Source organism: Eumetopias jubatus, unplaced genomic scaffold (assembly GCF_037043125.1).
Source record: "Eumetopias jubatus isolate StellerSeaLion01/CBP00866 unplaced genomic scaffold, mEumJub1_p1.0 scaffold_14, whole genome shotgun sequence".
Taxonomy (NCBI): Eukaryota; Metazoa; Chordata; class Mammalia; order Carnivora; family Otariidae; genus Eumetopias; species Eumetopias jubatus.
In genome coordinates this window covers 102724636-102751763 of record NW_028274820.1, presented here as the reverse complement: position 1 = coordinate 102751763, position 27128 = coordinate 102724636, and the positions used below count along the sequence as shown (strand labels likewise).

General features: G+C 59.1%; 2 protein-coding genes across 3 annotated transcripts; one reads left to right on the top strand and one right to left on the bottom strand.

Annotated features, from left to right (window-relative positions):
* Positions 1-887: 887 nt before the first annotated feature.
* ABCB8 (ATP binding cassette subfamily B member 8) lies at positions 888-17245 on the bottom strand. Of its 2 annotated transcripts, none has more exons than XM_028089220.2 (16): positions 17056-17245; positions 12779-13091; positions 12257-12412; positions 12085-12179; positions 11861-11966; positions 10949-11110; positions 10760-10845; positions 10546-10643; positions 10083-10188; positions 6970-7003; positions 6623-6759; positions 6372-6466; positions 6125-6258; positions 5189-5336; positions 3597-3847; positions 888-2924 (listed from the first exon to the last, which is right to left on the bottom strand). In XM_028089220.2, exons 1-16 carry the CDS (start codon positions 17148-17150, stop codon positions 2799-2801), a joined length of 2142 nt encoding a protein of 713 aa, XP_027945021.1. In that variant the 5' UTR covers positions 17151-17245; the 3' UTR covers positions 888-2798. The 2 variants fall into 2 exon arrangements, with proteins under 2 accessions (XP_027945021.1, XP_087874839.1); XM_088018713.1 differs by lacking the exon at positions 17056-17245 and adding an exon at positions 13190-13946.
* A 2347-nt stretch (positions 17246-19592) lies between these two features.
* Positions 19593-26493, top strand: ATG9B (autophagy related 9B). Its single transcript, XM_028089282.2, has 13 exons — positions 19593-20133; positions 20253-20296; positions 20473-20537; positions 20721-20882; positions 21416-21557; positions 23076-23830; positions 24004-24157; positions 24376-24555; positions 25146-25382; positions 25551-25684; positions 25849-25945; positions 26148-26271; positions 26358-26493. The coding sequence occupies exons 1-13, from the start codon at positions 19593-19595 to the stop codon at positions 26483-26485; spliced, it is 2763 nt and encodes a 920-aa protein (XP_027945083.2). The 3' UTR covers positions 26486-26493.
* Positions 26494-27128: the final 635 nt, after the last annotated feature.

The following is a 27128-nucleotide window of genomic DNA, read 5'->3' as shown; positions in this document are numbered from 1 at the left end:
TCAGTAACAGGGCAGGCAGTGTACCTGTTTGGCAGTGGGTGCTTTTCATTCTTTCTTTCCTTCTTTTAAGTAGGCTCCACGCCCAATGTGGGACTTGAACTCACAACCCTGAGATCAAGAGTTACACGCTCTACCTGCCGAGCCAGCCAGGTGCCCCTGCCGGTGGTGGGGGGGCTTTCCTAAAGGAAGAGATACAGTGTCCCTGACCCAGCCGGGGTGCCCTGGGCCTAGCGTGGCAGTGCTGGCCTCGAGAGGGCAGAGTGGGGCATTCGATCGAAGACACTGCAGATGATACAGAGGGGATGTTGGGCCGGGCGAGGGGAGGACTCCCGGCAGCTGGAGCAGACGCCTCCAGAAAGTAGAGTGGCAGCCTGCGAGGTCAGCACCAACTGGCCTGCAGTGGCCCGAGGGGGTCCTGCTGACCCAAGGCCTGGGGACGGGGGGCAGCAGCAGGAGGGGCCAGGGGGCTGAGGGGTGCGGGGGTCAGCCCAGACACCCCACGTGGGGGGTGGCTGGGGCCTGGGCCTCGTCATTGTCCAGCCCTGCATTTGGTTGAATGCTCACCTGCCTCCGTGTATCTGGGAGTGGGGAGATGCTGCACTGTCGGCCTGACAGAATGCGGGTTTATCTCCGTTAATTTATTTATTGAAGCTTATTTTTACTCCATCTCTTTCCACAAAGCCTGTGAGGTTGCTAGGTTCACGTTGGTGGGCTCTTGGCCGTGAGTGGAAGAAACACAGTTCGCCAGCTGACCACGATCACACCGTGCTGCGATCACCCGTCTACCCGTCTGTCCTCCCCAGACTGCAGCTCCACGGGGGCAGGGACACCCTCCTCCCTGTCGCAGGCCAGGCGTGGTAGCACGCAATAGATGCTTAATGAACACGTTATCTTGGAAGGAGAAAGTACATACGTTTATTGTACAGATGTGGCTTCTGAGGCCGTAGCATTGAGTTTGAAGTGCTTTACCACAGATTGTTCCATTTCTTATTTTTTAAAAGATTAGGGAAAGAGAGGTCCCGTGCGCGCGCACGCACGAGTGGGAGGTGCAGAAGGAGCAGGAGAGACTCTCAAGCCGACTCCGCACTGAGTGTGGAGTCTGACGTGGGGCTCGATCCCAGGACCCCAAGATCAGGACCTGAGCTGAAACCCGGAGTCAGACACTCAATCAACTGCGCCACCAGGCGCGCCCCGCTCTCAGGACGAAGTACTGCAGGCTTGTGGCCCGTGGTGAATGGTGGCAGGAGGCAAGGTTGAGGCTGAGGCTGCACGACGAGCGTGAGGCCGGCCGCACAGCCTTCCAGCCTCCCAGCCCCGGGCTCCCACAGATCGCACTACTTCCCTAGCGGGGCGGGGTGTGTGTGTGTGTGGCAGGATTGGGAGAGGCCCCCTGAAGAGGTCAGCAGAGACCCGGAATTTTCTCTGGGCAGCTGGGGCTGGAGCTGGCGGAGCAGGAGCTCGCCTCGGCTGCCTCTCCCTTGAAGGAGCGGTGAGACAGGCCGTTGCGGACTTGGCTAGGGAGCTGAGGCTGGCGCCGGGCTGCATTACTCGGGAGGTGTTCGGTGGCAAAACCCCCCCGAGCCCGCGCTCCACTTCTTGGCCTGTGGCTGCCCTGGCATGTGACCTCTGCTCGGTAAGGAAGCAGGATATCACACCAGGGTGGCGGCGGCCCTGGGACATTTCAGGTGCTTTGTCCCCAAAGTAGCATCTCGTCCTAAACCACACCCAGAAGAGGCTGGAGGGACTCAGCGCCAGCTCCGCACACCTGAGCCACTGCTGACTGCTTGTCCTACGCATCGCGGCCGCCCCGGAAACAGGGCCTTGCCCTTGGATAAATCCACAGTATAAAGCCAGCTGATTTTGTATTTTGTCAGCCTGGGGGCTAAGTTTTAACTTCTCCCTTGCAATTTGGTAACTGTTAGCACCGTATGACCCGTGCAGCTGGAGTTTGGGGTATGTGTCGGCTTTTCCTTCGTCTCCTTCAGAGCGGGGGGGGTGCTGCCCACAATCTCATGGGTGACAGAGTCCAGGTGCATGGGACCGGGGCAGTGGTACGACAGCCTGGTAAGCCGGAAGCTCCTTGTAGAATAGACCATGGCATGCCCCGCCCCTCCTACCCCTTTCCCAAGGGCCAGGGGCAAGTGTCCCAAGCCACCTGTTCTGCTGGATGGAGGCGTAGGGGATGGGGATGAAATCTAGAAGAAGGACCGTCCTTAACGGAAGGAAGGGAAGCTGTTCTCGGGATGGGGACTGTGGGTTCGAGGGGCTGGTCCAAAAGGTGGGCTCCTTCTCCCACGGCTCAGAGAGACAGTGGGGACAGAGGAGTGGGGAGGCAGGGTCCAGGAAGGTGAGCTCCTGGCATGGGTGTGGGCCAAGCTAGTGTGAACTCCCATTCCCACTCCCTGTGCCTGACTGGAGCTGGGCCCGCACAGCTTTAGGCTATCAGGTAGAGGGGAGACTTGGCAGGGTTCCTGAGGGGGGTCGGGAGGGTCTGGGCAGAGGGAGGAAACAGAGCAGGGGCCTGGGGACTCTGACTCCTCCTCTATGCAGTCCAGTGATTCCTGGCTCTTGCAGGAGGGAGGCAGCCTGGCGGAAGGAGGGGTGCGTGGATGGGAGCAGTCCCAACCTCCCCCACTGCAGCGCTAGGCCCAGGGCTCATTGTGAGCAGGTGGGGGCAGCAGCAGCCTGCACCCCGGCACACTGGCCATCCTGGGTGCTTGGTCCCCGGGTGCTCCCGGAGCTGAGCCTCGGCCCTGGGCACCAAAGCTCAGCAGTGACCAGACCTCAGACAGCTGCTCTCAGGACCTGGGGTGGCGGTTCCTGGGGCCTCTGGGCACCTCGGGAGCTGGGGCATCCAGGGCCTGTCTCCGGATTAGCTCTGCATACAGGCCGCCCTTCTTCAGAAGCTCTTCATGGGTCCCCACCTGGAGAGAGGAAGGAGGTGCAGGTGATCACACCAACCCAGTCCAGAGCCCTAGGTGGGCTGCCTTCTTATCAGCCGTTGGGCTCACTGTCTCCTAAGCTAACGTCCCTTCTGGGGACTCTACGAACCCGAACACAGCTTGTTACAGATAGCCACTGGCACGTCTGTATTTGTTAGCGCCACCTGTCAGCTTGGCCGGATTTTGGAAGAGCATCTGAATCCTTCTATCTCCCTTAGAGTCCAAAGACTCCAGCTTTTACGTGAATGGGAGCCAGGCCCCATGCAGCCCCCCACCCCCCCGGCCTTGCTGCAGACCCAACCTCTGGAGAGCTGCTCCTGGCCGGCCCCCGATCAGGGTCCCTGGTACTGCCTCCTCTGTACCTTGGCCCCTAGGCCCTTCTGTTCAGCACTTTACACTTCCCTGAGTCCTTTCCCTTTGGTCCTGGGAGCCATGACGTAGCTCGACTATCCCCATGGGACAGAGGAAGAAACAGGCTCTGAAAGACTAGGGCAGGAGCTCCTGAATCCACACAGAGTGCTGCTTCCAGAATATGGCCCCAGGCCCCCAGGACCAGGCCAGAACCTCCCATGGCTCAGCTGAGCCATGCTCTCCACTCTGTCCATGGCTGGAGCTGTCCCAACCCACCGAGCCGCTGCCCGGCCCCCAGCTGACCTCACAGACTTGGCCATGGGCCATGACAACGATGTGGTGGGCCCCACGCACGGTGCTGAGCCGGTGGGCGATGACAAGCACCGTGCGGCCGGCGCTGGCGCGGTCCAGGGCCTCCTGCACCACCCGCTCGGACTCCGAGTCTAGTGCGCTGGTCGCCTCATCCAGGATCAGCACCGCGGGCTGCTTGATGAGGGCGCGGGCGATGGCGAGGCGCTGCTTCTGGCCGCCAGACAGGGTTGCGCCCCGCTCACCTGGGGGGGAACACGACAGGGCAGGGGCTAAAGCGATCTTCACGAAGGGGGGGCCAGGGCCGCCTGAAACTTCCCATCTGGACCCTCAGGCGCGCCCCCCGGCAACTGGCACCGTGCACATTTGTCCTGCCTCTGATTCCTCAGCATCCTGATCCCATAGCCCTGTGCAAATGCACGAACGCTCTCCCACCAGACAGCAGGAGCTGCGCACGCGTGGGACTCGGTGCACCCCAGAGTCGCCGTGTGCCCCTCCCATACCACGGCAGGGTCTCCGAGCCGGGCCGGGGCCCGCCCTGCCCTGGCCCGCTGGGTCTCCGCTGCCAGGGGGATATCCAAGACCCGCATGTGGGCCCTGGAGTGGGGTGATGGCCTGCCACGGCACATTTTGGGAAGACCACCCTTGGGGTCCACCATGTCCACAAAAAACAGCAGAGGCGGCAGCCTGGGAGCTAAAGAGAGCACCATGATGACAGCAGTCAGAGACCGGTGGGGGCAGATGGGCCGCAGTTCGGCCTGGGCGTGTGCTGGGGTCAGAGGTATAAGGAAGGTGCCGCTCTAGAGAGGTGTGAGGACAGCTCCTCTCCTCAGGGTAGCATGGAGTCTGAGCAGTGAGCAGAATCGGCTGGATCCGCAACAGAACGTGAACAATGGCTAAAGACGGGGTGGGGGGTGCCGCTTGGCAGGGCTGAAGCTCAGCTAGACTGAGGCCTAAGTTTCAAGAAGAGCTGAAAACCTTAGCTGTGCCTACACCGTGACACGTACTAGAACATTCTGTAACAGAGCCAAGACTCTGGATGAAAAACCTGGCCCCGAAGGTTGAAAAAAAGACCCCTGAGATGAATGCACACAGCTGTCCGCTGTGATGTGAATATTCTAGTGTGAGGCTGTGATATTTCAATGTTCCAGAACCACCTAAGCCCTTTCCTGGCTAAGTCAGAAGGGAGACCCAATTCAGCCACATCAAGCCCCATGGGTAACCGGACAGACACATTTTCAAATTAAGGAATAAAAGGCAGGAATGACACGGGAGCCAGAAGCACAAGGAATTTCGAGGCAATAATACCGTGCTTCTGGCTGGGTCTTAGGATGTGGGGGCCCCTGGCAAGCTCTGAACGGTTCCCAACACCACGGATTCCTTGTGTCCCTGGCCGGGTCTGGTACGTGTACTCCCTGTGGCGTCCCCGTCTCTGCAGCGTGTGTGTGGCGGGACCACAGAAGCGGGTCCACCCACCTAGGCCACGGGTCCAGTCTTCCCTGATGCCAGGTCTCTGTTCCTGCCCCCCCGGATGCTCACGCCGTGGGCCCTGCAGACCCGAGCAGGACGCCGTCCCCGGGCCTCACCGACGAGGGTGTTGTAACCCTCTGGAAAGCTGGTGATGAACTCATGGGCGCTGGCTTCCCGGGCAGCAGCATAAACTTCTTCATCTGTGGCTCCCAGCTTCCCAAAGCGGATGTTCTCCATGATTGTTGTTCCAAACAGGACTGGCTCCTGCAGGTGGGGGCTCCACATGGAACATTCTGACTTTGACCCAAACCCCACAGGCGTACGTTGGGAAAGGTGATTTCGGCTACACCAGAACTGCCCTCTTGGAGAGCAAGTAGGGGCAGTTCACAGTTACGAGTCAAGTAAGAACAGAGATCTAACAAAGTGGGGAGAGGCCGAGCTCCCTGCAAGGCACAGGGTCCCTCAGGAGTGGGTTGGGAAGGTGGCTGGGAGAGCAAGGCCAGCTGGCCTGGCCAAGCCCCTCCTCTCTGGAGAGAGAGGGAGAGAGGGGGTCTGTACTCTGGGCTTTCTCCTGCAGCGGTTGGAGGTGAGGGTGCCCTCTTTATCCACTCAGAGGGGGGAAGGCAGACACTCGCTTGGCAGCACCACCTCAAACAGAAGGAAAGGGGCAGGGCTGAGGGCTTCAGGGTGGGGCCGTGGGGCCTTGCTTAGTAGGGGGGGCAGGGGTCTCTAGACCTTTTGGACACTACAGGTTTGTCAGAGAACCCAGAGATCCTCAAACAGCCTCCCACCCCACCTGCTTGGATGGCTTTAGTCGAGGAGCAGATTTCCTACCCTGGAGACAAGGACAGAGCTGCGGTGGGCTGGCATGGGGAAGCCTCAGGTCCCCTGACCACTGGGGGACCAGTGAAGAAGGCCAGAGCCCTCCCGCCCCCGCCCCGCCAAAGAGAACAGGGGGTGACGGGGGTGGGAAGGAAGGGGCAGGGTCTGGGAGGTTACAGACACACGACCTAGGTGAGCCTGCGCAGAGAGGTAAGCCTCCCCTCCCCAACCTGGCTGATGAAGCCGATGACCTGGCCCCGGAGCCAGGAGGGATCAAGGGTACGCAGGTCCCGTCCATCCAGTGTCACTACGCCCGCCGTGGGGTCGTAGAAGCGCTCGAGCAGGGAAGCCACGGTGGTCTTTCCTGGGGAATTGGGGTCGGGGAGATGGGGTGGTTAGGGACATCATGCCAGGAAAGGGGGACCCCTGGTGAGGTCCCATAAGTCATAGGGTGGGAGGGTGGTGGGTTCCTCTCACCTCCGCCGGACTGGCCCACGAGGGCCACGATCTTGCCAGGGGGCAGGGTGAGGGTGAAGTCCCGCAGCACCGGGAAGCCAGGGCGGCAGGGGTAACTGGGAGGAGCCAAGAGAGACCCTCAGTCAGACCAGGTTCCCCGCCCCTCCTCCAGTCTTCACTGGACCCTGAGGGGGACTTGATTACGGGGAGACATTGACCCGCAGGTCCTCAGCCCAAAGGGAACGACCCTGCCCCCGCCCGCCAATGCTGACCTGAAGGAGACATTGTGGAATGTGATGGCCCCACGCAGATGCTCTCGGGGGACGCAGCAGCCCCCAGACAGTGGGATGCACGGGCTCAGAGTCATGTACTCAAAGACCCGGGCCCCCGCGCTGAGCCCCCGCACCACCTGGGGAGGGGGTTGAAGTCTGCGGTGAGGGAGGGCTGGGGTCCGAGGGAAGGAAGTCTTCCTGGACTCCCAAACGCAGTCAGGGGAAGGGCTCGGGGTGTCCCCTCCACCCGACACCTGTTCCCCCAGCACACAGGTGATGCTGCTGACACGACTCCAGCCCAGATCCCATGTCCACACCCTGGGGCCCGCCCCCCGACTGCCACTCACCTGGCCAAACAGGACAGAGAGGTTGGCCATGGACCTGCGGGGAGGAGAGAAAGGTTGAAAAAGAGCCCGAGAGAAGACCGGCGCCAGAGGGGAGGGTTATGGGTCTCAGCTGCACTTTGGAGGAGGCGGCGGGAGACATGCTGGCTGAGGCTCGGAAACAAGCAGCCTGAAGGTGAAGCCTGACAACGCTCCTGCCATCTGGGACGGCGGCAGCCCTGGGATCCGGCAACACTAGGTAGTTCGCTGGCAAGTCGCTTCTCCTTGGAGCCACGTCATCTCGTTCTCCTCAGCCAGATGAAGCTGACAACTGTCAGGGGCCGCAGGAGGGGGCTCCAGGGAGACAGCTGCAGCAAGCAGGCACAGAGCTGTGGGGCTGGACTCCGTGCTGCCGCAGCATGAAGGCTGGCTCCCGGAACAGGAGGGAGGGTGCCCACGCCATAGGCCGAGGCCAGCTCTGGCGCGAGGGACTCCTGGGGGAGCAAGGGCTAATTAAGGTGGAAACACGGATGTGAATCCCTTCACAGGAAGAAAACCGAAGCCACTGGACCATGTGTGGGGTGGGGGTGGGGGAGCGGGAACGCTGGGGGGGCCCCAAGACAAAAACTCCAGAGACACCTTAGTGTGGGGGCCTGCCCCGCGTAATTAGGCACGGCGCGCGCGTGCTCTGTCCAGAGGTTGCCTCCTCTGCCCTGCGGGGCTGTGGCTGCTGGAAGGTGAGTCATGCTTCTCAGTCACCAGCCCCTGACTGGGCTGGCCAGGCCGCGACAGGGCGTGCATCTGTGAGTGTGCTTGCAGGTCCTTCCCGAACAGGAAAGACTGACTCTCTTGAAGAGGAAAGTCACTTCTTCCAAGCACCAGGGGTGAGGAGGGGGAGGAGCCTGCAAGGAAGTGGTTCTGGCGGGCGCAGCGAGCTAGCGGCATTGGCCACCGTGAGTGCAGAGGCATCGAGCAAGGAAGAGCCAGGACAACGAGCTCCCCGTGGCCAAGAAGGGAGAACATCCTCCACCAGAGATCTGGAAGCCATTAGGGCCTGGCAGCGGTGCCCAGCAGCAACCAAAAACCAGATGCCCATGACTCGGTGGTGTGTGAGATGCCCTTACTCTCAGAGAGGGCTCAGAAGGCAGGCCTTGGCTCTCCTAAGAGGCCTGGCGGGGGGGCGGCCCACTCCCAGTAGGGCCCAGGCCTGGATGCAGACCAGGCGGCCTGACCCTGACTGGGGTCCATCTGGATGCCTCCCCATCTCCTCCAGAGACCCGGTGCCACAAAAAGAACACCTAGAATGGGGTCTACAGGTTGAGGCTCCCTCTCCCCCCTCCCTTCCCCTGCGGGACCCCAGGAGGAAATACACCAGCCTCCTTAATAAACTAGACCTAATTCCTCTAAAGTGGGTGGTGAAGAATGTCCATATGGTGATAGGCTCCTGAAGGACGGGCCTAAGGCCTGTGGCTGTGGGAGCAGCTCCCTCTAGGCAGCCCGAGAGAGAGGTAGTAGAGACGGACTCCCTAGGCTTTCCCGTTTGTAATAAAGCTCTGCTAACTGGCGAGGCAGCGCAGTGGGGAGGAAAGGAAAGGGTCTGAACTCAGGCCACAGGGGCACGTGGGGTCCCAGGGGAAGGCGGGGCCTGAAGGAGGAGGGCCAGGTTTGGGAGGTGTAGGGAAAGGGAGACTTTCCCACCACTGCCCCTGGAGGGCCCACACCGTGGAAGGCCATGTGGTGACTGTATGAACAGAACCAGTGGGGTTCATCAGGGTCTTCGGGACAAGAGCAAGAGGCCAGGGCTCCGTCTGGGATTGGTGCCAAGTCCCATCTCTACAACAGTCAAGAGCTTCCTAGTCCCCAGGCTGGAGGAAGGATGAGGCCGCCTAGGGTCTGAACTTCAGAGAAGGTCTGAACGGGCTCATGTTAGGAAGCCCCGGACAAAAATGGGGCCGAGGGTGGGGGAGTCTTGGGATGGGCTCCACTCTACCTGGGACAATGAGGAGACTGATGGTGAGGGAGGCTGTTGAACACGTCGTGGTGAGACACGGAGCACAGCCCGGCCACGCGTGCCATGAGAATCAGACGCCATTGGGGAAGGGGCACAGAGGGGTGTCTGGGGTGATACTGTACTTTCTTGACGTGGTTGACAGTAACGCCGGGCCCTACTCTTCAGTGATTTATTTATATATTTTTTTTTCCTGCAGGGACTTATTATAGCATGTTCGCTCTTCGATTATTTATCCTAACATCTATTTGTGCTTTATGTACTTTTATACACAGCGTGTTGGGGAGACAAAGGGATGAGAAATGGCAGCAGGAACTGCTCATGGTTAGCTCAGAAGAGAAAGGGACGGGGAGGCCTTGGGGGTGTTGAACAAAGGGAACCGAGAGCTCTGGGCAGACAGGCCCAGCGGAGCAGGCCGACCTCAGAGCCACGAATGCACTGAGCTCCAGGGTGGGCAGGGCAGGAGAGGGGGCGAGCTTCTTATCCCTGGGAAGGTCAGGCAGAGGACAGCAGGGGAGCTCTTAAGGAGCGAGTCAAAGGTGGTCTATCCACACATGGACTCCTACTCAGCCTTAACAAGGCAGACAGTCCTGCTGCGGGCTGGGCCACGGATGCACCTGGGAGATACTGCGCTCAGTGAACTAGGCCCGTCACAGAAGGACAGGCGCTGTGTGGTCGCACTTACGGGAGGGACCCAGAGCGGGCTGAGCACAGAGCCAGAGGGTGTCAGGGGCCCTAGTGGTTAACGGGCCCGGCGCTTCAGGTCTGCAGCATGAAAGGAGTGCTGGCGACCGAGAGCGGCGTGACATGCGCAGAACGCAACTAACGTCTGCGCTGAAAACTGGTCAAGATGGTACATTTTCCGTTACGTGTATTTTACCACAATTACCCATTTTTTAAGAAAAGCTGTCACGGGCACTTCTGAGCCGTTTAGGCAGCCAAAGAGGACAGCCGCATTCCCGAGCTTCCGGTCAGGGCAGGAGGCTGCAGGGAGCCCTCCCCTCGGTGCGTGCTTCCCTGAGGAAACTGGGCGGCCAGGGGCTGGGCAGCAGTCCCCAGAGCAGGCTGCCACCTCCCCGTCCCATGACCCAGCAGGGCTCCTCCAGGACGGGAACAGCCTCGCACTCACCTCTGCACCGTCTGGGAGGCCACCAGGAAGGACATGAGGTCTCCCCCTGTCAGCTGCTGTCCAGCCACGAGGGAGCCCCCAATAAACAGGGTGCCCAAGACCATGCCTGCACAGGGGAAAGGGCCAGGTGGTTAGCAAGAAGTGACTAGGAGCTGAGGACAGAGCCCAACCCAGGTGTTGGACTCCAGTTCCAGTCCCTGCTGTGCCTCCGACTGACTGAAACGTCACCAAGTCACTTCAGTGGTGTCTGCCTTTGTTTCTTCATTTGGCAACGAGGCGTGGGGCGGGGCGGGGGGGGGCCCACTCGGGCAGATGGCACTGGGCAGACATCTGAAGGACATCAAGCACACGGGGAGCTGTTCCTTGCCTGCCTTGCTGGGACCATCCTTCGCTACTCCACGCTCATCCCCAGCCCTTACTGGGTGCTCCCACGCCCCGGGGCGGGGGAGACTTGCTCACTCACAGTTGAAGGCGATGTTGGAGAGCCCTTGGAACAAGGCGATGCCTCGGCCCAGCTCCTCCGCCTTGCAGCGGGACTCCTCCAGCTCTGCTCCGTAGCGTCTGGGGAGAGAGGCCAGGCACGGCCGTCAGGAGGCAGCCAGGGCAGGGTGGCAGGGCTGGTGGGGTGCGTTCGGGGAGTCCTCCCTGCTTCAAGTCCTTCCCCGTCTGGGACTCACTCCTCTTCTCGGTGCTCCATGGCGAAGGCCCGCACAGTCCGAATGTTGCCCAGGGCCTCATCCGCTACGCCCGTTGCCCTGGCAACCTACAAGGAGTGCCGGAAGTAGAGAGCGAGGTCGGAGCTGGGGACGGAGGGCAGGGCGGCAAGGCGTGGGGCAGGTGAGGAGCACGGGCAGCAACACCAGTACCTGCTCCTGACACTGGCGAGACAACTGTCGGAGAGCTGAGCCCATCAGGGTGCCGACTCCCACGAGGGGGGGTGTGGCCAGCAGCAGCAGCAGCGTGAGGCGGGGGCACAGCACGGACAGGGACCCCAGGCAGCCGGCCACCTGGGTGCAGCTCCGCAGGCCCTGCGGCCGGAGGCAGGTTGGCAACAGCATCCTGCCAGGGCCCCTCGCCAGGGCTCTGCTGCCCACGGCGTTACCCTCGCAAGGCCAAGGCCCTAGGCCTGAGCTCCGGGAGGCCAAATGGCAGGCCACCACGTCATAAAATGGAACCCTTTCTCTCCTAGCAGGCCCGAGAGGGCTGGGGGTGGCTGTCTAAGGACCACGGCACCCTTCCCCCCACAAATCCCAGGTGGCTTTGGTTTTTGCTCAAGGAACCGAACAAAAAGAATTGAGTCGGAACGTCATCCAGGGACTGCTATGGGCCAGTGGTCCGGCACGACCCAGCAGCCATGGTGACAGTGTGGGTGGAGGAGGGTGGGACATTAGCAATACAGTCAAAAGCTTTCACCCCTCCTCTGTAACACCTGCCGGCATGCCAGGCATTCCGGGGCCACGGCAGGCCAGGGCGACTTTGCTCTTGGCAAGCTGGTCCAGGAAAGGCTCTTGTCCGAGTCCTTGGGAAGGTTTTTCCGGGGAGGTAGAATTTCAGAACAGGAGAAACAGCCTGTCCTGACCTTGGACAATGCCACGGCACCGCCCTTCCGTGAACTTCCCCATTCCCTCACCCACACCCTCACCAGATGGCAGGCTCTTCACTCGGTGTGAGCCTAGGCTCAGGGCCCAGCAGCAAGGCGGGACGGGGCGGGCCTGGTGTGTCTACACTAGACGGTGTGCGTGTGTGCGTGTACACACAGGGGGACCTGGGGAACTGACCTGGGAGATGACGAGTTTGAAAGATGATTTAAACTCCTGCACATCAGTTGTCAACCGGCTCACCAGCTGCCCTGTCTTTTTAGCATCAAAGAAAGCAATATCTTGCCTGATGGCAGGTCAAGGGCACAGGAGGTCAGGGAAAAGAGGGAGACATGAGTTCAGGATGAGCCGCCCCACCTCCGCGCCACCAGTCACCCCCACCCACACCCTGTAGCCAGCAGTACTGGAGCAGGTTGCTGAAGAGGGCCCTCCTCATGTCCACGGCCATGCGCTCGCCAATGCGGGACAGCAGCACCAGGTACCCGAAGGTCAACAGCCCCTGGGAGAGAGGCCGGGGCACTCAGGGGCGCCTGAGCGGCTCCTCTGGGTGCCCCCAGGCCCTCCCTCCTGCCGTACCTGAACGCCATAGAGGATGAGCAGGTAGGTGCTGAGATGCCGGGACTCAGTCAGGAAGCTCCCCACATGATCCCTCGTGTACTTGGCCACGATCTCCACCAGCTGGCCCAGAAGCAGGGGGATCTGCACATTCACCAGGGCCGCACCCAGCGCCAGCTTGGGGGGGGTGGGGGCAGACCTTTAGAAGGGACCATCTTCTTTCCCATCCGTGGCCCTGACCCCGGCCCTCCCTCCCCTGCAGCGGTTCCTGCTTTGGCTACTTCTGTGTTTCTTTGAGACAGTTGAGTTAAAACCCAGGCTGCCAGCCCCAGGGGACCCCTGTACCCTGCACACCCAGCTGCTCTGTGCAGGATATCCTGGTAACCCTTGGCTTCCAGTCCCCCGAAGCCAGCCAGCCCTTGCACTTCCTGAGGCCTATTCTGAGACTTGGTGAGGCAGACAAGTCGTCCCCATGCAGCTTGCAAACCCTTGACTGGCTCCTCTCCTGTCCCTGAGGTGGGGGAAAGGAGAGGGGCATCTCACCACGATGGCTGCCCCCAGGACCAGCAGGTGGGGGCGCAGAAACTGCCAGAAGAGCTTCCAGTTAAAGCGGGACTCCCCAACATGAGGTCTGGAGCAGGCAGGAGGGGCCTCTTCCGCCTCACACAGTGCCACAAGGCCGAGGCGGGGGCACTTACTCCACACCACAGGGCCCAGAAGGATGCCCCCAACCCAGCGCCAGGCAGAGGGTCTTTGCCTGGGGGCTGGAGGCGCTTGAAGGAGGTGGGCCCGGAGCTGGGACCTCAGCTGGGCCACAGCCCTGAGGAGGGAGGAGCCGTGGCGGCCGTGAGAGGACCTGTGGGGAGAGAACAGCATCGATGGCTCGAGGCCCTGACTGTCCCTCAAAGGAACAATACAGCAGCCCAGCTCCGGGCTGAGCCCTCCGGACAGCACCTCTTCCATAGGGTCCTGTGCTGCCTTTCCGAGGGCTGTTCTTTGGCAACCTCAGTTTCTGAGAGGAACACAAACAGGCCAAGGAGCGGCAGGAGAAGACAGCAGCCGGTAATCAGGCCGGAGAGGTGTTCTCCCTGTGACGTCACACAGCGGGGCCTTCTCGGCCTCCACGGGCCCCTCTGGTCAGTGACCGTCTCCAACCCATGCTCCTTCTGATCGCAGGACATCACTTTGGATGGCAGCTCGTCTACAGGCGCTCCTTTTCCAGATGAGGACGCAGAAGTCCCGAGGGAATCCAGCTCGGAGAGGCGAGAGAGGGCGAGCACCTCCCCTGAACCCGGCTCCGTGCTTGCTTGCAGTGGCCGGCCTGGCAGGTGCGGCCCCCACCTCCCCAATCCATGGCCTGCTGCATTTGATCCTCCGTTCCCTGGGAGGGAGATGCCCTTACTCTCACTTGATAAAAGAAAATGTCATGGGGGCTGAGAGAGCTGGAATACTTTGTCCCCCAGCAGCAGAACGGGGACAAGAGGAGACCCCCGATTCCAGAATCCAGGCTTGTTCTACTCTGCCATGTGTGCGGTGCCCAAGGCTGTGTGTGACAGGGCCTGGACCGGCCCCAAGTCTTCGGCCCGCCGGTCAGTGCTCCTTGCACCCCTCACCCTGGCTCCTCCCAGGCCTTGAGAGCTTATATGACAACATACTCCCTATCAGCTGAAGGAGAAAAAAAGAAATAAAAGTCCAAATAATAGATCTTGTCACCTCAGATAGGCCAAAATCACCTTCTGTGTTCTGCAGTTTCCATATGGATCCATGGCAATGTCGGGTTCAGTGCCTACTGGATGCCAGTGCTCTGCCGCAGGGCACTGGGAACGGAGGCAAACGGGACAGACCCAGTAAGTACCCTCACAGAAGTTAGGTTTTAGTGGGGAGGACAAGCAGCTAATGACAAAGCTTGCTGAGTGTGGAAAGGGCACGGCAGGGCCCCCAGGGAGCACAGAGCGGGCGCTCCTCCTCCTGTCTGAGGGAGCTGGGAAGGGCCTTCCTGATGAGACCGAGGGTGACTGGGAAGGAGCTGGCCAAGTGAAGGGTGTGTGTGTGCCTGTAGGTGTGTGTGTGTAGACGGGGTAGGGGAGAGCTCTAGGCAGCAGGAAGCGTGTCTGGAACAGCTGCAGGTAGGAAAGAATGGAAAATGTCAGGAGCAGAGGAGCTGAAGCCTGGCATACAAGGGAAAGGAGGCATGAGGTAGTGTGAGTGGGGCAGGCATCACAATCCTCACAGAACACCTGGACTTTAGAGGGCAACGGGGACCATGGTAGGGAGTGGTTTAGCCTGGGGTATGACATAATCAAATTTACATCTTAAAGATCAGAGCAGGGACGCCTGGGTGGCTCAGTTGGTTAAGTGGTTAAGCGTCTGCCTTTGGCTCAGGTCATGATCCCAGGGTCCTGGGATCAAGTCCACATCGGACTCCCTGCTCAGCAGAAAGCCTGCTTCTGCCTCTCTCTCTGCTGCTCTGTCAAATAAATTAATAAAATCTTAAAAAAAAAAAAAGATCATAGCAGAGAGAAGAAGGCTGGAGAGGGACAAGATTGGCTACAGGGAGCTTGTTAGAAGCAGAAGTTACCTGACCAGGAGTACATGGCGGGATGCTCAAAGATTCAAATGAGGTTGGGCGCCTGGGTGGCACAGTCAAGCGGCTGACTCTTGGTTTTGACTCAGGTCATGATCTCAAGGTCCTGGGATCAAGCCCCGTGCGTTGGGCCCTGTGCGTTGGGCCCTGCGAGTTGGGCTCCACGCTTGGTGGGGAGTCTGCTTGAGGATTCTCTCTCCTTCTCCCTCTGCCCCTCTCCCCACTCGCGGGTGTGCTCTTTCAAATAAATAAATCTTAAAAAAGAAAAATACTCCCTTTGAAAAAAAAAAAGATTCAAATGACGTTATTCATGGGGAGGGACTTTTAAAAAACGAATAGAATGAGGTTTTCCCTTTACTCTGACAGTCTTTCGTATTTTCAGATGCTCCTAGCCGCATCTCCACCTAATCCTTCCCTAATTTCAGGGAGGCTTGGGTGGCTTCTTACCACCTCTATGTTATGCTTTCTTCCATCCCATTCCACCTGCCTGGTTTTTATGTCTTGTTTTCCACTGTGTACTTTAGGTCTATCTTAAGTTTTAGACAGAGAAGCTCACCCTGCTTCCAATTTCCCCATTACACTTTATATTCCTTGAGGCAGGAAGCTCTATCTTATTCACATTGCATCCCCAGCACTTAGCAAAACTCTTGTACATAACAGATGTTCAGCAAATGCTTATGTTTGTTGAGTGCATGCCCTCTTTAGAAATGCAGAAGAGAAAAATTTGACCCGACCTGCTACTGCACTGTTTGCAGTTTCAGACTTACTGAGGCCAACAATAAGAGAGATGTTGTGCATTGCCACCCAGTATCATAAACATGTCACACAAATTTGGAATGTTTCACAAAACAATACTTTCCCTAATTTGTTACACATGTATTCTATTATATTCACTTTTTTTTGGAACTTGAACTCACGACCCTGAGATCAAGAGTCACAGGCTCTACAGACGCCCATTATATTCACTTCTATTTTTTTATTAAAGATACTATTAATTTATTTGAGAGAGAAAGTGTGAGCGAAAGCCCGAGACGGGGGAGGGTCAGAGGGAGAAGCAGACTCCCCACTGAACCGGAAGGCCCATGGGGGACTTGATCCGGGGACTCCAGGATCATGACCTGAGCCAAAGGCAGACGCTTAACCCACTGAGCCACCCAGGCGCCCCTTATATGCACTTCTAAATTATCCTGACCCACCAAATTCATTTTATGATCTCTTGCTGTGACTTGCACGTTTGAAAGACACTGCACTTGTGAACACACAAATACCTGGATCTTATTTGACGTCTTTCCCTGGGTTTCTCTCTGGTTTAAACGATATTAACACCCTTACTCTTTGGACTGTTTTCAAACTTTTTAACAATTCACCATGGCTACTTTCCAGCTTCTCTCATCTTCTCCAAACTAAGACTCTAAGCAGGGCGTGGTCACTGCCAAGAACTGGAGGATTACTTCCCAGCAACGGTACTTTTAGCTGCAGCTTGGCCCAGCTCTTGCCCTCTTTCAATCAGATGGGCTATCCAAATGGCACAAGTTCACATCGACCCACCACTGCCAGTCGGCTGCCTGGCTGGCCTGCAGGTTATTCACTCCAGGATGAGAAAGGAATCAGTCCTTTCTCATAAAGCATTTACACTGGAGTCGCAGTTTCAGGGTCCACGTTCGTTTCCTACCTGCGTCTCTCTCTCTTTGAACCATGCGTAGAGTGAACACACAAAAACACACATGTACGCGTTTCTAGATTGACTTTACCTCTGCTGAAAGTATCCAGATCTAGGAAGCATTTATGTTCAGCTCATACTGCATCTCAGGAGCAACACCAATACTAAATGTCTCTAGACACTAATAATTTCTGTCCAGATTGCCAGACCAATTCCAAGAACGAGGACAGGAAGCGGGGGCAGGAACGGCGGCGACCCCAAGGCTCAACACCTGTGCGGCATGGCGCCCTCTGGTGGGAAGTACGGACCCAGCGTGGTCACCGACCCAGAGTGTGCCCTCCGTCCAGCCCACATACAGATACAGACCGACCGAGTCTCCGGCTGGCACCTGGGTCTTCACTATAAAAAACTGAGGCCAAGCCCTGAGGAGTAACATTCCACCCCTCCCCCCCGCCCCGGGCCGGCCTACAACTTCCAGCAGGCCTCGCGCGAGCCCGAGACTCCAACTCCCGGCGGGCCCCACGCACGGCCAGCCGGCCAACGGCCCGCGCTCCCAGTAGGTTTGTCACTTTTTACCTGACGGCCGAGAATGTCTGGAAGCAGAGGGGTGGTAGCAGCCTGCCTGGGACAGGGCCACCCCGAATCCCGACCCGAAATAAGTGCACCAACATGATGGAACGTGACTACAGGAGCAGCCGGCAACGAGAGCTTCACCCTCATCCCATTGAGAGCTCCATGTTGGTTCCGGCCCCCATCCCGACAACCCCCTCGCGCCTCGGCGACGATTGGCGGAAAGACGCATCAATCTCGTCTAAGGCTGTGATTGGAGAAAGCCTTTTCGGTCCTCCTCCTTCCGGAACTGTGATTGGAGACAGCCGCCTGCCCGCCCGCCCCCCCACCCCCAGGCCTGGGCGGGGCCGAGCAGGTGGGGCATTGCCTTCCGTCCACTGCCGGGGGCATCTCTGGGGTGACGTTACGAGGGTGTGCCTCGTGCGTCCGTCCACCGCGGGGTATCCATAGTAACGTGCCAGCCGCTGACCTCGGGGCTGTTCTCCTGTGGGTGCTGCCGGCGGACTCCAGATGTCCCGGCGTCTCCAAGGAGTGTAGAGTGCTGGTCCTAGGGGAGGAAGGAACAAAAATGAACCTGGGGAATTTTTTCAAAACGTCTGCACGTTCCTTGTCACCCGCCCCTTTCTCCCAGAGAGGTCAGAGTTCCAGGGACGGCAGGCACGTGTATTTGGGAACTTACTACCCTGGTGATTCTGATACACTCCCCCTGCTTAACGATTGAGAACCACTAGCATGGAGGTTCTGTATAGCTTATCCAGGCACGACCCCAGATCCTTCTTCCCCATAGATGCGTTCCTCACCACAGTCAAGGTGACTTGCCTAAGACTCCCACTGCACAGCTCTTGCCCCTCTATTACTTCCGTGTAATTATTTGCATAGCTACCTCCCCCATGGGCTGTGACTTCTTTCTGGGTAGTGGCTCTGTCTCATTCAACCATACCCCTTTCCCCTCCAAGTGCCTGGCAGAGAAAAGTGCCCTTTTTATAATAAATTCGCTTGAATTGGGGGTGGTGGTAGGGAGGCTGTCAGTTGATGAACCTGGTGTGGAACTGGGTAGGAAAATGTGCCCGATTAGCTTGAAGGTGGGCTGGGAGTACGGGAGGGGTCCTAATGTGAGTGGATGGTGGAATATTGGGGTGAGTGAGGTTGAGAAGTGATCAGGCAAACCCTACATAACCCACCTTGGCAGATGTCTCAGAAAGATGGGAACTTCCTAGCTCCTCTGCAATGTGGGATTCCATCTTGGGCACTAGGATGTCACCTCTAGAGGTAGTGAATCTCGTTTCGTAGCTCCGCCTCCTGCTGCTCAGGGATAAAATGATGTAATAATCCTTGTCCCTGGAAGGCAGCACAGAAGGAGGAAAACAGGCATATCTGGACTCCCATTTTGTGGGCAATTCTATGATTGCCTCCACATTCCTCCAATGAACACTCTGGGCCCACTTTGTTCCTCTCTCTATTTCGTGGATACTGTCCCCTTCAACAGTCCTCAGGTCTAAGCCCTGGAGGCCCTGACACCTGGTTGGCTGAGTCAGCACCTCAGGAATGGGGTTCAGTAGGAAACCTGGTGATTCAGGGCCTCAGGAATGGCGTCGGACATGCCACCAAACAGCTGCCTCCTCCTCCTCATTGAAGTGGCAGCAAGGAACTCAACTCAGCCGGCTCCTCTCTGGGTATTCAAATTACCCTTCCAAATTCCGGTCCCCCAGCTGCCTTCTGCTGGCTCAGCTCTGATGGTTCTCAGGGGGCCCCTAAAACTGGATCAGGACTGGGGGAGAGGGTTTTTTGCGTCTATGGGGATAAAGGAAAAAAAAAACAAACATAATAGAACTTCCAAGGGGCCCTTTTCTACTGTAAGTTCCCCAAACCGCTTCCCACATCCAGGATAGCTGCCCCTCCTTTCTTCGCTGCCTTCCCCTCTTCAAGTTCTTCCAACCTGGCCGCGGAAGCACGCAGTCTCCCCTCTTCCCTTAGTACCGTCAGGCAAACTGAACACCAGCCCTTTCTTGTTTTTTTCTTCTTGCTTTTGGTCTTAAAGTATTTCTCTGTTGATCTTTGAGGTGTGTGTGTGTGTGTGTGTGTGTGTGTGTGTGTGTGTGTGTGTGTAGGGAGAGGGGAGGCAGGATTTTAAGGAACCAAAGATTTAACATCTCGGCTTCATAGTCTTATAATCCTTTGATAGGAGTTTCTTTTTGCTGTGTTATTTTGGCTGCTACTCTCTGGCCTCCCCTTTAAACCCACTCGAGGTCTGAGGAGGGGACTATAGGTGTCTCTGGTCTGCATGCTCTTTAGTCCCTGCCCCTCCAGCTTGCGCCCCTCCCAGGCACAGAGGCTTGGCCCTGAGAGGTTTGGCCGCAGATTGCCCTGGAAGGGACGTGAGTGGTCAGACAGGTGACAGAGCTGGGACGCCTGAGGCCTGCCCTGACTGAGTCACCGCGTTGTTGTCACCATCCTTGTTGAAGTCCCTGCTCAGCACCCCAGACCTCTGTGGAGGCAGCAGCAGCTCCTATTCTTCCAAGCTTTCCAGAGAAGCTAGTGGCCTGATGGTGAGGCGAGTGGGCTGGGCGGGGAGTAGAGGGCGGCTGGGGCCGTGGGGAGACCTGGGGCCTGGATCGGTGCCTCTCCTCCCCATGCCCCTGCCTCCTCTTCCTCCTCCTCCATGTCGGGGGCCCGGCAGAGGGAGGATTTCCATCTTCTCTCTGTCCCCTGCCCCTCACACAAGAAGCTCCCCTTCCTCGGCTCCCCCTCTGGTCCTGGGGCCCCCCTGCCCGGCGGTGCAGGCCCCAGGGGCCTCTCAGCCTCGCCACAGTGCCCTCCCCACCCCCACAACGCAGGCACAGCCCGCGATGACCCCCACCTCTGCTCCCCCCTCTTGGGGCTCCCACTCCACCCCACCCCCAGCCTCAGTGACTCCCCCTGCCTCACGCCGATGCCCCCAGGACCCTCCTGGGCTGCGGATAGGCCCTCTGATCCCTGAGCAGGATTATGAGCGGCTGGAAGACTGTGACCCTGAGGGGTCCCAAGACTCACCCCTCCATGGGGAGGATCAGCAGCCCCTGCTCCATGTGCCCGAAGGGCTCCAAGGTAAGTGTGGGTGTGGTGCTGTGAGGGGAGTGCATTGGGGAGGGCCTGGGGGCTCCTGAGGGTGTGAACTGGTCACTCAGGTGAGAGCCAAGTCCCAACAGTCTCTCCTCTGTGCCCAGGCTCCTGGCACCACATCCAGAACCTGGACAGCTTCTTCACCAAGATATCCTTTGTGCTGGGCCTGGCAGCAGTGGCACTGGGCGGGGGGGGGGGGCTTGGGGCTGGTGGCATTCTTGGCAGGGAGGCTCTGAGGGTGCAGTGGTTTGGGGGAGTGAGGGAGAGGGGTCCTCAAGAAAGTCCCATCCTGCCTCAGGCTTATTTCTTGACACACGCTATCACATCTATAGCTACCACCAGAGGAATGGCTTTGCCTGCATCCTGCTGGAGGATGTCTTCCAATTGGGGTGAGATGCTTGTCCCAACCCCCAAACTCTGTCATCTTGCTTCCTCAGTAGTCCCTGCTGCTTCTAGTCCACCCAGCATGTCCATGGCTCCCTCTCACCCCCAGCAGCCCAGGGGTTCAGCAGGGTGGGGAGGACCCCCCAGGGCTGGCCTGGAGGCTGATCACTGCACTCCCTGTCTCCCAGACAATTTGTCTTCATTGTCACCTTCACAACCTTCCTCCTTCGGTGCGTGGATTACAACATCCTCTTTGCCAACCAACCAAACAACCGGACAAGACTTGGGTTGCTCCACAACAAAGTAACCTTGGCGGATGCCATCTTATCCTCCTCCCAGTGTGCCGAGCGGTGAGTGACAGCTGGCTGGGGGAATGGCTGGGGGAGATGAGCAGGCAAGAGCCACCCAGCCTTTTGTCCCTGGGTCTGAACCAGCGGTTCTCCAGGTTTGTGGTCTCCAGACACCTTTCATACACTTAAACTTGATCAGGAACACCCAAGGGCTTTTGTTTACGAGAATCATATCTATCTGTATTTACCTTATTAGAGATTAAAGCTGAGAATAATTTTAAAATCTAAGAATGCAGAAGCACACATTCCATCAGCTGCCGACGTGATGTCACACACACAGCCTCTGGAAAAGTCCATTGTACCCTCATGAGGGAATGAGTGTGAAAATGGCAGAAAACCTGAGTGTTCCCTGAAAAATATTTGGACCTTGCAGACACTTGTAAGGGCCTCAGGGACTCCCCGGGCGTATACTTTGAGAACCGCTGGTTTCGCTGGGTCCCCCTCTCTGTGACTTTTCCATTCTCTCCCCAAGTCTGGTCTCCCTTTCTGTTGGGCCCCCACTTTCTCGCTGCTATCTGTCCCGCCCCACACAGGATCCGCTCCAGCCCCCTGCTGGTCTTCCTGCTGATCCTGGCTGCAGCCTTCTGGCTGTTACAGCTGCTTCGCTCAGTCTGCAACCTCTTCAGCTACTGGGACATCCAGGTGTTTTACAGGGAGGCCCTGCACATCCCCCCGGTGAGCTGGGTGGGCGAGGCTGCGGACAGGGGCCCTGTCGGGGGGGGGGGGGGCAGAGAATAGGGGAGGAGTGGGGGCTGTGCAGACAGAAGGACCCAGTGGAAAGCAGGCACCTGCCCAGGCCCTGAGTAATGTCAGGAGGTGGGGTACCACCACTTAGAAAACACGGTCCGGACCCTAATGGAATTTTGTTCATTTAGTTATAGAAAATGATTTATGGTCACATACTTGTGGTCAAAACAGTAGGTAATTTAGAGGAAGGGTGCCCATCAGGCTTTACAGGGCAGAAGGAATTTGGGTGGGGCTGGGAAGGATAGGAAATGGGAAGGCATTCCAAGCCCCAATGCCAGCAGTGGGGCAGCACTGAGATGGACCCACCAGCCTGCAACGGAGTGGTCAGGCCCCATCGGGTGATCCCACCCTTGTGTCTGGCCTCCCTTTCTAGTACAGTGAGCCACTGCGATGGGCCCCTTCCCTGTCCCCGTTCATGCTTTGCCCTTTCTTTCCTTCACTGCCCTTATCTGGTCCACGCTCCTTCTTGCTCGGGTTCCTAAGTTCTTTCTTTAAGGCCCAGCTCAAAGGCTACCTTCTGCAGCCAGCTTCCCTTGCTCCCCTCAGAAGTGCAGAACCTTCCACACAGCTCTCCTGCCCAGCCAAGGGGAGAGGTTTCAGAAAGCCCCCCAGGCAGAGTGCAGGGCGGATGGAGAGGGCCAGGGGAGCACAGGTCGGGGAGGGCAGCAGTTAGACCACTGCTCCTCCAGGAGGCTGCTGACCCTTCTCTTCCGCGTCCTCCCTTCTTTCTCCTCCTCCCCTATTCCTTCCAGGGGAAGGGGCGAGCCAGGGATGGACTGGAGAGGCCGGCCTGGAGGGACTTGACTAAGCCGGACTGGGGCAGCTGGGTGAAACTGGGCTAACGTGAGGTTTGCAGATGAGACCCAAGGGAGATCTGACAGCATCCCACCAGACATGGACACAGCCAGTGTCTTAGGCAGGTTAATCTGGTGGTGGAGCGGGATGGGGCTCGGGGGTCTCAAAGCATGCTGAGACGAGGAGGCTTCCGGCCCTGTGCTGGCCAGCACCCTAGGAATGGGAAGGAGAGTTTGCCTTTCCTGCAGTAGTTCTGTGCTGTAGGTGAAGAAGTTCCGGGAGGAGGGGGGAGGGTCCAGAATATCTGCTCTTCAGGAGCTGAACTCTGATACCTGAAGAAGTTAAATGATGAGGGTGTCACCGGGAAGCACATGACTCATGGCCTCAGGAGAGGCAGGGGCAGGAGGAACACAATTCAGAAGAGGATGAAAGGAAGAAGTGTCCTAATTGTTTGTGACAAGGTCAGGGGAGGTCAGGGGAGGGCAAGAGAGGGCAGAAAAGGAAAGGTGGCAGGGTTCATGCCTTGAAGGACAGTGGGAGACCAAGGTGGGGAGAGGGCAAATGAGGGACGTAGCTCTGCTCAGGGTGAGTTGGGGCATCACCGTGCCGAGGAATCCAGCTTGCTGGCGCTCAACAGTGCCCTCTCCTCAGGAGGAGCTCAGCTCGGTGCCCTGGGCTGAGGTGCAGTCCCGCCTGCTGGCGCTGCAGAAGAGCGGGGGGCTGTGCGTGCAGCCGCGGCCGCTGACCGAGCTCGACGTCCACCACCGCATCCTGCGCTACACCAACTACAAGGTGGCGCTGGCCAACAAGGGCCTGCTGCCGGCCCGCTGCGCGCTGCCCTGGGGAGGCAGTGCGGCCTTCCTCAGCCGCGGCCTGGCGCTCAACGTCGACCTGCTTCTCTTCCGCGGGCCCTTCTCGCTCTTCCGCGGGGGCTGGGAGCTGCCCGACGCCTACAAGCGCAGCGACCAGCGGGGCGCCCTGGCCGCGCGCTGGCGGCGCACGGTGCTCCTGCTGGCCGCCGTGAACCTGGCGCTGAGCCCGCTGGTGCTGGCCTGGCAGGTGCTGCACGCCTTCTACAGCCACGCGGAGCTGCTGCGGCGCGAGCCCGGGGCGCTGGGGGCGCGCCGCTGGTCCCGCCCGGCCCACCTGCAGCTGCGCCACTTCAACGAGCTGCCGCACGAGCTGCGTGCGCGCCTGGCCCGCGCCTACCGCCCCGCCGCCGCCTTCCTGCGCGCCGCCGCGCCCCCCGCGCCCCTGCTCGCGCTGCTGGCCCGCCAGCTCGTCTTCTTCGCCGGCGCGCTCTTCGCCGCGCTGCTCGTGCTCACCGTCTACGACGAGGACGTGCTGGCCGTGGAGCACGTGCTCACCGCCATGACCGCGCTCGGGGTCACGGCCACCGTGGCCAGGTGATGCGGAGCTCGTCTGGAGAGGAGGGGGGCATTCTTCTGCCCCGGGGCCGAGCCTCCCGCGAATCCGTACCCTTCTCGCCGTCAGCGCCCCCCCCCCCCCGCCCCAGCCCTGCAGCCCATCCGCAGTTCCTAACCGCAGGCCCCTTCTCCACCCCCATCCCGCCCTCCAGGTCTTTCATTCCGGAAGAGCAGGGCCGGAGTCGTTCCCCGCAGTTCCTGCTGCAGGCGGCTTTGGCGCACATGCACTACCTCCCAGAGGAGCCCGGCCCTGCGGGCAGGGCCAGCGCTTACCGGCAGATGGCGCGGCTGTTGCAGTACCGAGCGGTGAGGGTCCAGCCCGAAGGGGGGCTGCGGAGCCCGCGGGCGCCCGGGAGAGGGCTCTGGACAAACGGGCTCGGCTCGGGGCTGACCATCTCGGGAGCCGGGAGGTGACTGGCTTAGAGGTTCCCGGCCCCGGCGAGCGGCCCTGGGGGTCTTTTGGTCCTGATCGCGAGCGTGGGCCCCCTCAACAACCCCTTCTCAGCCTCACCTTGCTTCCCCAGGTCTCCCTCCTGGAGGAGCTCCTGTCCCCTCTCCTCACTCCGCTGTTTCTGCTCTTCTGGTTCTCCCCTCGTTCCCTGGAGATCATTGACTTTTTTCATCACTTCACTGTGGATGTGGCTGGAGTTGGGGACATCTGTTCCTTCGCCCTTATGGATGTGAAGCGCCACGGCCACCCTCAGGTTAGAGCCCATCCCTGGCTGTGTGGGGTTGTGGTTGGGCAGGGCTTTGCTTGCCTCACTCCAAGCAGAGCTGGGTTCCACTCCAATCTCATTGCTGGCCACCGGTGACCTTGAGCCAGTCACTTCACTTCCTCATACCTTCGTGTCCTGATCTGTCAGATGAGGACGGTGACTGTAGCTAATGCGCACGGGCTGGGAGGATTACAGCACATGATGTGTATAGAGCCCTGACAGAGTTCTCAGTGCATTGTAACTCCAGTAAGTGGGAGGAAAGACTGCCAGAGAGGCGGAGACATGAGCTGGTGAGCAGGTGGGGCTGGAAGACGGCGCTCAGGCCAGCCCTGGGGTCCAGTGTGCGTAGGCTGGCAAAACATTAAGCCCACGCCCTCTGCTAGTGCAGGCTCTAGACCGAGGTCCTGCTTTACTGCTGTATTCTTGGGTGGTCTTGAGCAGGTCCCCATCGTGGGCTCTTGTTCTTTCACCTGGAAAACGGGCCAGTGTTTCCTGTCCCGCTTACCCCACGAGGCTCCCACTGAAGCTGTAAAAGCAGTGTCCACAGCATCTGAATGACTGACTGTTCTTGTTCTCAGTGGCTCTCAGCAGGACAGACAGAGGCCTCACTGTCTCAGCGTGCGGAGGATGGGAAGACTGAGCTCTCCTTGATGAGGTTCTCCCTGGTGCACCCACAATGGCGCCCCCCAGGGCACAGCTCCAAGTTCCTGGGGCACCTTCGGGGCAGGGTACAACAAGATGCAGCAGCCTGGGGCGCCACCTCTGTTCGCAGCCCCCCCACGCCTGGGGTGCTCAGTGATTCTTCCTCACCTCTGGTGAGTTGCAGCCTGGCCTGGCCTTCTGCCCTCACCACCCCCGGTCCCTCCATTCCATCTCACTTTTTGTATTAACCTGCTCCCTGGTCTAGCTTGCTCCAGGCCTTTCCTAGGCTTCCTCCCTCCCCTCCTGTCCTCTCTTCTGATGCCCGCTTCTCTTGCTCCCAGCCCGAGGCCTTCCTGGCCAACCTCTTGGTGCAGCCCCTCCTGCCCCCACGGGACCTGAGCCCCACGGCCCCCTGCCCAGCTGCAGCCACAGCCAGCCTCCTGGCCTCCATTTCCCGCCTTGCCCAGGACCCGAGGTGAGGGTGGGGCACGGAGAGGCAGGGCAGCAGCTGGTGAGGAGGGTGCTGGTCCTCCAGGAGGAGTACGTAGGGGCCCTGGGAAGGGGAGATCAAGTCTGGCCCTTGCTGTGGGGTGCAGGGGGGAGGGGCATGTCTTTGGTGTACTGTGCCCTCTGTTTCAGCTGTGTGTCCCCAGGAGGCACTGGGGGCCAGAAGTTGGCCCAGCTTCCAGAGCTTGCTTCTGCTGAGATGAGTCTTCATGCCATCTACCTGCACCAGGTGAGCAGGGGGGTACCAGAAAGAGAAATGTGGGGAGAAAGCAGCTGAATGAAATGGAGATGGAGTGGGGGGCATAGAGTGTAAGGAAATACTCCGTAGGAGCTGGAAGAGGAGGTCTGAGAAGCCTCTGCACCTAGTCCAGGGTCTGGGTTTCCCACTGTGGGGCACGAGAGAGCCCATCATTCCTCTTCCTTCCATTTAGCTCCATCAACAGCAGCAGCAGGAACTGTGGGGCGAGGCTTCAGCCTCTTCCCTGTCCAGGCCCTGGTCCAGCCCCTCCCAGACACTCTCGCCCGATGAGGAGAAGCCATCCTGGTCAAGTGATGGTGAGGTGGTCAGGGTGTGCAGGGGACAGACCCTGGGTGGACAGTGGGCATCACCACACTGGCCAGCTGATGGCTTTTCTCACCAGGCTCCAGTCCTGCCTCCAGCCCCAGACAGCAGTGGAGAACCCAGAGGACCCAGAATCTGCTCCCTGGAAGGTTTCAGGAGACCACAGACACCCAGAAGGAGCCTAGTCAGGCCCCTGGCACTGACTGAGAGGGCTCCTCAGGGTCAGTGTTGTCTAATGGGGCGGGAGGGTGGGGGTGTGGGGGAGTTGGGGAATGAATAGAAAATTGGGTGGAGCCACACTTGGAGGGATGGGGGCAGTGGTGGGAATTCAGGGTGATAGGGATGGTCGTCTTTGGAACTTAAACCCCTGGAATGCTTGCCAAGAGCCTTCTCCTCCCCCAGGTTCCCTGGCTTCTCCAGCCATAGGAGATCAGACAAGGTGGAGTGCAAGGACGTGACACCGAGCCCTCTTTAGAGACCCACTCCCCCAGACTGTAGGCCTAAGGATGCTTTAGTTGGGCAGGAGTTGGGGGAGGTTAGTGATGAGCTCACCCAGAGAGCAGAGAAAGGGTAGGAGAGGAGATGCCAAAAGATCTGGCAGCAGGTCTCAGAGATGATCCCCGCCTGGAGGGGCTAAGGGGACGCCACCCCAACTAGCTGTCTCAGCAATTGCCTGGGAAGCAATGCCCAGGGAGCCTCAGGGTGGAGGACAGGGCCCAAGGCGGAGGCCTAGCTAAATGTTAGGGAAACAGGGACGGGACCTGAACCCCAGTGGGCCCTTCAAGCTGGCCTGGCCCTCAGGGTCCCACGGGACTTGTGGAGGGAGGGCCATGGGGACTTGTGAGTGGAA

What these genes read in the sequence shown, in the direction of transcription:
- ATG9B (XM_028089282.2), top strand. Translation starts at nt 19,593, where the DNA reads ATGGTGAGGCGAGTGGGCTGGGCGGGGAGTAGAGGGCGGCTGGGGCCG. An exon ending in TCCTCCCAGTGTGCCGAGCG is followed by an intron (nt 20,883 to 21,415) that starts GTGAGTGACAGC and finishes CGCCCCACACAG; the next exon opens with GATCCGCTCCAGCCCCCTGC. An exon ending in CGCCTTGCCCAGGACCCGAG is followed by an intron (nt 25,685 to 25,848) that starts GTGAGGGTGGGG and finishes CCTCTGTTTCAG; the next exon opens with CTGTGTGTCCCCAGGAGGCA.
- ABCB8 (XM_088018713.1), bottom strand. Translation starts at nt 13,416, where the DNA reads ATGTCCTGCGATCAGAAGGAGCATGGGTTGGAGACGGTCACTGACCAG. An exon ending in TCATCCTCTATGGCGTTCAG is followed by an intron (nt 12,180 to 12,256) that starts GTACGGCAGGAG and finishes CCTCTCTCCCAG; the next exon opens with GGGCTGTTGACCTTCGGGTA. An exon ending in CTCTTCAGCAACCTGCTCCA is followed by an intron (nt 11,967 to 12,084) that starts GTACTGCTGGCT and finishes ACCTGCCATCAG; the next exon opens with GCAAGATATTGCTTTCTTTG.